We start from the raw sequence: 11,334 nt of genomic DNA on the forward strand, positions 1-11,334 counted from the left end.
AAATAGATGGCATCATGAGGTAGGAAAATAATGTGGATATATTGAAGCAACATCTCAAGACATCAGTCAGGAAGTTAAAGCTTGGTAGCAAATGGGTCTTCCAAATGGACAACGACCCCAAGCATACTTCCAAAGTTGTGGCAAAATGGCTTAAGGACAACAAAGTCAAGGTATTGGAGTGGCCATCACAAAGCCCTGACCTCAATCCCAAAGAAAATGTGGGCAGAACTGAAAAAGCGTGTGAGTGAGCAAGGAGGCCTACAAACCTGACTCAGTTACACCAGCTCTGTCAGTAGGAATGGGCCAAAATTCACCCAACTTATTGTGGTAAGCTTGTGGAAGGCTAACCGAAACGTTTGACCCAAGTTAAACAATTTAAAGGCAATGCTACCAAATACTAATTGAGTGTATGTAAACTTCTAACCCACTGTGAATGTGATGAAATAAATCAAATCTGAAATAAACCATTCTCTCTACTATTAGTCTGACATTTCACATCCTTAAAATAAAGTGGTGATCCTAACTGACCTAAGACAGGGAATTATTACTGGGATTAAAATGTCAAAAATGGTGAAAAACAGAGTTTAAATGTATTTGGCTAAGGTGTATGTAAACGTCTGACTTCAGCTGTATATAGGAGATGAGTTGGTGCCACTTTCCACTAACAGCTCAAAGTCCTTGTTAAAGTCTACGGCTACATCTGACTGGATCGTCACACTGCAGGGACTACAGGCGACGGGACGACCACTGGCTGCTTCAATAACTATCGTCGCGTTGTACGTTGTCTGGCAAAAAGAGAAACGAGACCACAGCACTCACCAGCCATGGGGCAGAAGCCAAACCTCTGTTCGCCGTCATAGTTGGTGGTGGTTCCACACCACTTCATGCCGTCCCGGCGCCCGTCCGCGGTACAGTCCGTGTAGTTTCTCCCGTTGTAGAGGAAGGGGAACTGACACAGAGCACCGTTAGAGTTTCCTCCTCTGGTTGTCACCATCACTGCAAACACAACAGACAGGATGAGGGCGTGTCCCAGATGACATCATGTTACCTAGATAGGACCCTGGTCAAAAGTTGTGCACTATGGGTCCATGGTTAAAAGTTGTACACTATGGGTCCATGGTTGAAAGTTGTACACTATGGGTCCATGGTTGAAAGTTGTACACTATGGGCCCATGGTCGAAAGTTGTACACTATGGGCCCATGGTCAAAAGTTGTACACTATGGGTCCATGGTTAAAAGTTGTACACTATGGGTCCATGGTTGAAAGTTGTGCACTATGGGCCCATGGTCAATATTTGTACACTATGTAGGGAATAAGGTGCCATTGGGGATGCAGGATATGAGTAAGTTAAACTACCCAAAGAAACCTGGATAGTAAGTCCCATTCTAATAAAAGCCAGATGTTAAATGATGTTGGCTGGCTAGAATTCTAGTGACTCTGCTGGAAAACGCTCAGGGTTGAGATCACCATTCAACATATGTTTGTGTTGAGCTCCCACAGATCATAGGCTTATCAGCTGAAACGCTTGCTCTACTCGTGTTGCCACTCTGTTCACTATTTTTTTTAGGTTCAGAAAAGAGAGTCACACACACACACACACACACATATATATATATATATATATGTAAAAAGCTGTAAATCAAATATTTTACAAAAATCGCACCATTCTTCTTGGTACAGAAGGAGAATTTCTGTTCTGTCTCGCAGTCAGAAGAAATGCAGCACCACAGCTGCCCATCTGGGCGGCCCTCTGAGGTACAGGAGTGGTGTGTCTTCCCCATGAAGGTGAAGGGGAACACACAGGGCTGACCATTGGAGTTCCCACCGTACACTGGGGCTGGGCCCTCTGTAAACACAAACACAGAGAATCAGAACAGTGTCCGAAAAGAACCAAAACAGTGTCTAGAAAGAACCAAAACAGTGTCTAGAAAGAACCAGAACAGTGTCTAGAAAGAACCAGAACAGTGTCTAGAAAGAACCAGAACAGTGTCTAGAAAGAACCAGAACAGTGTCAGAAAGAACCAGAACAGTGTCTAGAAAGAACCAGAACAGTGTCTAGAAAGAACCAGAACAGTGTCTAGAAAGAACCAGAACAGTGTCTAGAAAGAACCAGAACAGTGTCTAGAAAGAACCAGAACAGTGTCAGAAAAGAACCAGAACAGTGTCAGAAAAGAACCAGAACAGTGTCAGAAAAGAACCAGAACAGTGTCAGAAAAGAACCAGAACAGTGTCAGAAAAGAACCAGAACAGTGTCAGAAAAGAACCAGAACAGTGTCTGAAAGATTGCTGACTGATGCAAGCTGCCTGATTTTATTGTTAGAGCTTTGATCAGTAATATTTCCAATGTATTCATTGTTTCAAATCAACTTGAACCAACAAACTATATATACACATGTATTTAGTACCTCAGAGACATTGACAGTTTCAAGATCAACTTTCTCATTTATTTACCATGTGAATAAAAAATTAAAATGTTTTAATGGAAATCTTACTCAGTAGCTTTAAAAATAATAATAATAATGGCCTGGCATGAATAATTCCCTTTCTTTCTTTCTTTTATTAAAATCACTGTTCAGAACTTGTGGTGCATGGACCAAAATTAAACCATTAGATGCAGGCATGAATTCACATGAATAAGACTACGAAGACGTACCCCACTCCTCACAGCTGACCCCGTTGCCCAGGCAGGTACACAGCATCTGTTTGCTTCCCTGGGTCTTGATCCACCTCATCCCCAGGGCGTAGGCCACCCCCGCGTCCATCTGGCAGGCCCCTTCCTGGGCTAGACCGGGGTGAGGCTCCAGGCCGGGCTGGGGAAGGGGGTGGGGCTGATACACAGCCGGCTGGATGTTAGTGATCACACGGGACCCCGTGCCTGGAAATGGATGGGGAAAGGGGTTGGGTTGGGGGGGGGGGCACTTTCAGTCAGTGACATTGTTTGTAAAAATGTATAGCACTAGATTTGGGTTGACTCATTTGTAAGTGCACACTACGAAAGTAAAAAAAGAGATCCTGAGTGGGGGAACATTTAAAACAGCACACAGGAACCATGTTTCCAGTCAACAGAAGTTTAAATACAGTGTAGATTAACTAATTTGCTTTGACTAGTTTACGGGATAGTTTACCCAGAAACCGATTAAGCACCACCCTATAATGTTCAATTGATATCCTGTGTCCGGAAAAATCTCCTGGAAAAATCCCAAAAGAGAATCTGTCGCTTTTAAAATGTTGGTAGAGGCTTGTAATTACAATGCAGTTCAACCACAAGCTATCTGGGGAAAGATGAGGAATAACAGCCATCTGTCTCTCACACATTATATATTTAACACTTCCACACCCACACACACACACACACACAGACACACACACACAGAGACACACACACAGACACACACACACACACACAGAGACACAGAGACACACACACAAACACACACACACAGAGACACACACACAAACACACAAACACACACACACAGAGACACACACACACAAACACACACACACACACAGAGACACAGAGACACACACACAAACACACACACACACAGAGACACAGAGACACACACACAAACACACACACACAGAGACACACACACAAACACACAGAGACACACACACACAGAGACACAGAGACACACACACAAACACACAGAGACACACACACAGAGACACACACACAAACACACAGAGACACACACACACACACACAGAGACACACACACACTCACACACACAGAGACACACACACACAGAGACACACACACACAGAGACACACACACACACACACACACACACACACAGAGACACACACACAAAGAGACACACACACAAAGAGACACACACACAAAGAGACACACACACACACACACACACACACACACACTCACACACACACACTAGAAGTCTCACCCAGTCCGGTAGTATGGAGGGAGGCGTGTCTCTCACACATTATATATTTAACACTTCCACACACAGAGACACACACACACACACAGAGACACACACAGAGACACACACACACACAGAGACACACACACACACAGAGACACACACACACTAGTAGTCTCACCCAGTCCGGTAGTATGGAGGGAGGCGTGTCTCTCACACATTATATATTTAACACTTCCACACACAGAGACACACACACACACACACACAGAGACACACTCACACACACTCACACTCACAGACACACACAGAGACACACACACACAGAGACACACACACACACACACACAGAGACACACACAGAGACACACACACACAGAGACACACACACACAGAGACACACACACACACACTAGAAGACTCACCCAGTCCAGAGTATGGAGGGACACAGAGTCTCACACACACAGATATTTAACACACACACAGAGACACACACACAGAGACACACAGAGACACACACACACACACACAGAGACACACACAGAGACACACACACACACAGAGACACACACACACACACACACACACAGACACACTAGTAGACTCACCCAGTCCGGTAGTATGGAGGGAGGCGTGTCTCTCACACTTCCATTCGCCACGCCCGTTCCCCGTACACAGACACTGCAGCATGTGACCTCTGGCGTCCGTCTTGCTCCAGGTGTCTCCAACACGAGACACACGTCAGTGTCCTGGACACACACGATCTGAGGGAAAAGGAGAACAGGGTAGTGACTGCCTGGAATTGTCCAATAAGATGCTGATTTTAGTTCTGTTGCAAATTATTTTGCTACATTTTGACCTTATGAATACAGCCCAGTTTAGCGCCACTAACAGGATAATGGGCAGTGGTACACTGTACCACATAAGAGACACAGAAAAATAAAACTTTTTTTTTTTTTAAATCACACGGAACAATTATAACACACACAGATCATTTACATTCTTTTTCACAGTTAAGCTGAAGTTTTCCCTTCATTAGGTCTACACACACACACACACACACACACACACACACACACACCTTGCAGAGGCCAATGAAAATGGGATCCAGCTGGTGTGTATACGCGACACATACACACACTCACTTCAGAGCCACTCCACTCTCCAGACAGAGTCACACACACAGGACAGGTGACCCTGCCACACCACTCTCCTAGACACACACACAGAGACACACTACACACAGAGACCCACACACACACACTAGACAGGTGTGTGTGTGAGTCTCTTACTTCACACACACACACACACAGAGACTCCACACACAAACACAGAGGACAGGTAATCCTGCCACACAAACACAGAGACACACACACAAACACAGAGACACATCCTGCCACACACAGGTGTGTGTGTGACTTACACACAGACAGGTGACCCTGCCACTCCCCTCTCCTAGACACACAAACACTAGAGACACACAGGTGACCCTGCCACTCCCCTCACAGACAGTGTGTGTGTCTCTTACTTCTAGAGGTACAGGAGACCCTGCCTCCCTCTCCTAGACACACACACACACACTAGAGGTACAGGTGACCCACACACACTCTCCTAGACAGGGTGTGTGAGTCTCACACAGAGGTACAGGTCACACCACTCACTCACAGACAGGTGTGTGTAGTAGACTCACCCAGTCCGGTATCCTGCCATGGAGGTGTGCGTGTCTCTACTTCTAGAGGTACACCTCCACTCCCTCTCCTAGACAGGTGTGTGTGTGTGTCTCGTACACAGACACTGCAGCAGGTGACCTGCCACTCCTCTTAGACAGGTGTCCAGGTGTCTCTTACTTACGATAGGGACGTAGACAGTGTGTCCTGCCACTCCCCTCTCTAGGGAAAGGAGAACAGGGTGTGACTGCCTAGAGGAATGACCCTGTCCAATAGAAGATGTGTGTTTAGTTCTGTTGCAAATTATTTTAGACAGGTGTTTTGACCTTATGAATACAGGTGCCCAGTTTCCCTCACTAACAGGATAATGGGCAGTGGTAGAGGTATTATGTACCACGTTTCATAATGTTATAGAATTGCATTGGGTTTTAATTACAGGATATGTCTCCTAAGGTTTTTTTAAATCACTTAAAAACGGAACAATTATAATTTCCAGGTACAGATCATTTACATTCTTTTTCACCTAGACAGTTGTGTGTCTCTTACTTCTAGAGGTACAGGTGTTTTCCCTTCATTAGGTCTACTGAACCAGGTGTGTGCAGAGGCCAATGAAAATGGGATCCAGCTCTAGAGTGTACAGGTGATCCTGCCACTCCCCTCTCCTAGACAGGTGTGTGTGTGGGCATAGAGGTACAGGTGTGTAGACAGGTGTGTGTGTGTGTGTGTGTGCAGGTGTGTGTGTGTGTGTGTGTGTGTGTGTGTGTGTGTGTGCGTGTGTGTGTGTCTCTTACTTCTAGAGGTACAGGTGACCCTGCCACTCCCTCTCCTAGACAGAGTGTGTGTGTGTGTGTGAGTCTCTTACTTCTAGAGGTACAGGTGACCCTGCCACTCCCCTCTCCTAGACAGTGTGTGTGTGAGTCTCTTACTTCTAGAGGTACAGGTGACCCTGCCACTCCCCTCTCCTAGACAGGTGTGTGTGAGTCTCTTACTTCTAGAGGTACAGGTAATCCTGCCACTCCCCTCTCCTAGACAGGTGCAGTCTACGATCATCCAGCCCTGGTACGGTTTCTCCCAGGTTTCACCCACCACGTAGGATGTCCCCGCCGTGTTGTCATAGCAACGCTCCGCTGCGGACAGGACGAGAGAGAGAGAGGGTCTTATGATGCCGTGTTTGTTTTGACAGCTATCACTCCAGTTGCAGGTTGTAGGTACCATCTATACTTATCCAATAAACGTTTGTTGCACTAAGTTTTGCTACAGTGTGCTTTAATAAATACAACCCCAGGTGAAAAGTCCTTTCCCAATGCTCACCAACAGGTTTACAGGTCCACTCTCCCTTGCCGTTGCCCAGACAGACACACTCCAGCATATAGCTCTCAGTGTCATGAGGTCTCTTCCACGTGTCCCCAATCTTATAGGACTCACCCCCCTCATGACAACGGTCTGGGAGATAGAGCACAGTGAGACATTTTAACACAGACAGGCAGAGTCAGACAGACACAGTCAGGCAGACAGACAGACACACAGTCAGGCAGACAGACGACAGACACACAGTCAGGCAGACAGACAGACAGACAGACACACAGTCAGGCAGACAGACAGACACACACAGTCAGGCAGACAGAGACACACAGTCAGGCAGACAGACAGACAGACACACAGTCAGGCAGACAGACAGACACACAGTCAGGCAGACAGACAGACACACAGTCAGGCAGACAGACAGACACACAGTCAGGCAGACAGACAGACACACAGTCAGGCAGACACACAGTCAGGCAGACAGGCAGACAGACACACAGTCAGGCAGACAGACAGACACACAGGCAGGCAGACAGACAGACACACAGTCAGGCAGACAGACAGACACACAGGCAGGCAGGCAGACAGACACACAGTCAGGCAGACAGACAGACAGACAGACACACAGTCAGGCAGACAGACAGACACACACAGTCAGGCAGACAGACAGACACACAGTCAGGCAGACAGACAGACACACAGTCAGGCAGACAGACAGACACACAGTCAGGCAGACAGACAGACACACAGTCAGGCAGACAGACAGACACACAGTCAGGCAGACAGACAGACACACAGTCAGGCAGACAGACAGACACACAGTCAGGCAGACACACAGTCAGGCAGACAGGCAGACAGACACACAGTCAGGCAGACAGACAGACAGACAGACACACAGTCAGGCAGACAGACAGACACACAGTCAGGCAGACAGACAGACACACAGGCAGGCAGGCAGACAGACACACAGTCAGGCAGGCAGACAGACACACAGTCAGGCAGGCAGACAGACAGACACACAGTCAGGCAGACAGACACACAGTCAGGCAGACAGACACACAGTCAGGCAGACAGACACACAGTCAGGCAGACAGACACACAGTCAGGCAGACAGACACACAGTCAGGCAGGCAGACACACAGTCAGGCAGGCAGACACACAGTCAGGCAGGCAGACACACAGTCAGGCAGGCAGACAGACACAGTCAGGCAGACAGACACAGTCAGGCAGGCAGACACACACAGTCAGGCAGGCAGACACACACAGTCAGGCAGGCAGACACACACAGTCAGGCAGGCAGACACACACAGTCAGGCAGGCAGACACACACAGTCAGGCAGGCAGACACACACAGTCAGGCAGGCAGACACACACAGTCAGGCAGATAGAGAGTCAGGCAGATAGAGAGTCAGGCAGACAGACAGTATCAGACAGACACAATCAGACAGACACCCATCCAGCTGCAGAGACTACATCACATACTGTGAGGTCTCGATGTGTTATGGAGATTTAACGAGATTAACTAGCCCACTCACTGGTACACACACACACACACACACACACACACACACACACACACACACACACACACACACACACACGAGCCCACTCACTGGCAATGGTGCAGCTGATTTTCCCCCGGCCAGAGCCAATGCATGTACAATCCCAGATCATGCCCTCTTTGGGTCTCTCATAGGTCTCACCAACCAGATAAGACCTGGCGTTGATCTTATCATAGCAGGTCTCCTCAGCTGTGGAACATATTTGGGGTATGTTACGGGTTTCGTTAGTCACTGGGTGTGCACACAGAAACACAGACAAGATGAACACACAAAGATTATATATTTATCCTAGGAGAACTCGAAGCAGAGGACACAATAGCATCAAGAGTAGTTACACTCTCTACCGATGACCCAATAGCATCAAGAGCAGTTACACTCTCTCTACCGATGACCCAATAGCATCAAGAGCAGTTACACTCTCTACCGATGACCCAATAGCATCAAGAGCAGTTACACTCTCTACCGATGACCCAATAGCATCAAGAGCAGTTACACTCTCTACCGATGACCCAATAGCATCAAGAGTAGTTACACTCTCTACCGATGACCCAATAGCATCAAGAGCAGTTACACTCTCTCTACCGATGACCCAATAGCATCAAGAGCAGTTACACTCTCTCTACAGATGACCCAATAGCATCAAGAGCAGTTACACTCTCTCTACAGATGACCCAATAGCATCAAGAGCAGTTACACTCTCTACCGATGACCCAATAGCATCAAGAGCAGTTACACTCTCTACCGATGACCCAATAGCATCAAGAGCAGTTACACTCTCTACCGATGACCCAATAGCATCAAGAGCAGTTACACTCTCTACCGATGACCCAATAGCATCAAGAGTAGTTACACTCTCTACCGATGACCCAATAGCATCAAGAGTAGTTACACTCTCTACAGATGACCCAATAGCATCAAGAGCAGTTACACTCTCTCTACAGATGACCCAATAGCATCAAGAGCAGTTACTCTCTCTACAGATGACCCAATAGCATCAAGAGTAGTTACACTCTCTCTACAGATGACACAGAGCCTATACGTGGAGTTAGTGACAAAGGTACCCTGAGAGAGCATATTTAAACTTCGATCATTGCAATAATTATTTTACATAAGTTAACTGACATTTACAAAATGGTAAGAGACAAAGGACTTGCATTGACCATATATAAAGAAGTAGAAATGCACGTTCACCTTCGGGTTTTGTTTTACACTTAATTCCCGCAACTCCGTGACAAGTGCAGACCAACATCGTGCCCAGATAGGAACGCTCCCATTGGTCGTTAATGTTATACATCTGTCCATTATCAATGCAGCCGTCTAGGGAAGGAACGTCAACTTGTTACACTTCCAAGTAGATTGGCACAATCCATGTTTATCATAATAATAATAATAATAGACATTTCAAAAATACTAAACATACAATAAACCTTTTAAGATATTATTCTATAATAGACTACCAAACCCTTTTACAAATAATACAGTTTTACAAAAAAGTATGAAAACCTCACCTTGAGAGACGGATGATACCGAAGGAATTCTGGTTTCTCCCTGATGAGCCTGCCGTCTGCTTTTCCTGTTCGGCATACAGTTCACAGCGGTCCCGATGCAAAGCACCACCAGAACCCTGATAATAGGGCTACTGGACATATTGATTACGGGACGGGGAAATCTGGGGGAAATGTGTAATCTTAGCGGTAGTTTGATGTAGCGCTTCTAAAAATACGAAACCCATGAAAGATCCACGGTGAATTCGGAGGCTAGTTCGGTTGTACTGTTCGTGAAACCAAATGTTTCTTTTCTCCCCTTTTTTTTGCACACAACCTCCTCGGATAGTATCCTGCCCCGCCAGTCTCTCAGCCGTACCGCTCCTAATAGGCTCCCAAACTAGTGAGCGCTTTTATTTGGGCATCGCTTTCTACTGGGGATGGAGGAGGGTCCAACAACACCAACGATAAACACACGTCAAATACACTGGTCACGAATCATCCTCCCCAAATTAAAATAAAAAAATGACCGTCAATTTATCCAGTATCGTAAAATAGGAATACATTAGTATCTTCAAATAGAAGCTATGACTAGACAGTTAGGCTACTTTTAATTTACAATGTTAGAAATCTGATTTAGAAGTGGGGAAAAGACCGGTACGGGATATTTTGGATAAATGACTAAACTCCTCCTACTTATAGAATACTTCCAAGGAGAGAAAACATATACAACGCATATTTATGATTATTTTCCCTTTTGTACATTAACTTACAACACTGTATATAGACATAATATGACATTTTAAACGTATCCATTATTTTGGGACTTTTGTGTGTGTTAATGTTTGCTGTCACATTTGTTTTTTTCACTTTTGTTTATTTCTCCGTCACTTGCTTTGGCAATGTAAACATGTGTTTCCCATGCCAATAAATCCCTTTAAATGTGATGGAAAGGAGAAAGACTATGGCGGGAGGTAAGTTTGAGGAGATGGGACACTCCATTAGACCGTCCTGCTGTAACGCCCACTGTGTCCGCAGCCCGTACACCGTCAGTGTGCCACGCGGTGCTTTCTGGGTACACTCAGACAACGACATCTCCTTCGATGGGAGTCTATTGGGCGTTAAAACAAAACCCAATTTCAGCACGAATTACGTGAACAACAAGCTAGAATTTGAGATAATGAACTTGTCCTCTGTAATATCTTATAGATATGAAATCGTGACGTTACGTACTTTCGAGGAAAATAGTCAGGTTCACATATTTGTCAAATCTTTCAAAAACAACAGGTGTAGGTAGACTAACAGTGAAACGCTTACTTATTGGCCCATTTCAACAATGCAGCGTTAAAGATTATATATTAATGGATAGTGACGCGAGCAATAAATGCACAGTGGATAACAAATAAAAATAACATGTCTGCATATA

General features: G+C 45.9%; 2 protein-coding genes across 2 annotated transcripts in view; both read right to left on the bottom strand.

Annotated features, from left to right (window-relative positions):
* LOC115121478 (fibronectin 1a) overlaps positions 1 to 4,620 on the bottom strand; it is an 85,911-nt gene extending 81,291 nt beyond the window's left edge. The window contains exons 1-4 of the mRNA XM_065019653.1: positions 4,502 to 4,620; positions 2,655 to 2,876; positions 1,665 to 1,847; positions 820 to 996 (exon numbers count right to left, since the gene is read on the bottom strand). Of these exons, the coding sequence (XP_064875725.1) occupies positions 820 to 996; positions 1,665 to 1,847; positions 2,655 to 2,876; positions 4,502 to 4,583 (664 nt within the window). The 5' untranslated portion in view covers positions 4,584 to 4,620. The remainder of the gene's footprint in view (positions 1 to 819; positions 997 to 1,664; positions 1,848 to 2,654; positions 2,877 to 4,501) is intronic.
* Positions 4,621 to 4,634: 14 nt separating this feature from the next.
* fn1a (fibronectin 1a) lies at positions 4,635 to 10,312 on the bottom strand. The gene is made up of 6 exons (XM_065018242.1): positions 9,933 to 10,312; positions 9,616 to 9,741; positions 8,476 to 8,613; positions 6,872 to 7,003; positions 6,550 to 6,687; positions 4,635 to 4,642 (listed from the first exon to the last, which is right to left on the bottom strand). Exons 1-6 carry the CDS (start codon positions 10,069 to 10,071, stop codon positions 4,635 to 4,637), a joined length of 681 nt encoding a protein of 226 aa, XP_064874314.1. The 5' UTR covers positions 10,072 to 10,312.
* Between the last annotated feature and the right edge of the window lie 1,022 nt (positions 10,313 to 11,334).

Source organism: Oncorhynchus nerka, linkage group LG1 (assembly GCF_034236695.1).
Source record: "Oncorhynchus nerka isolate Pitt River linkage group LG1, Oner_Uvic_2.0, whole genome shotgun sequence".
NCBI classification, from domain to species: Eukaryota; Metazoa; Chordata; class Actinopteri; order Salmoniformes; family Salmonidae; genus Oncorhynchus; species Oncorhynchus nerka.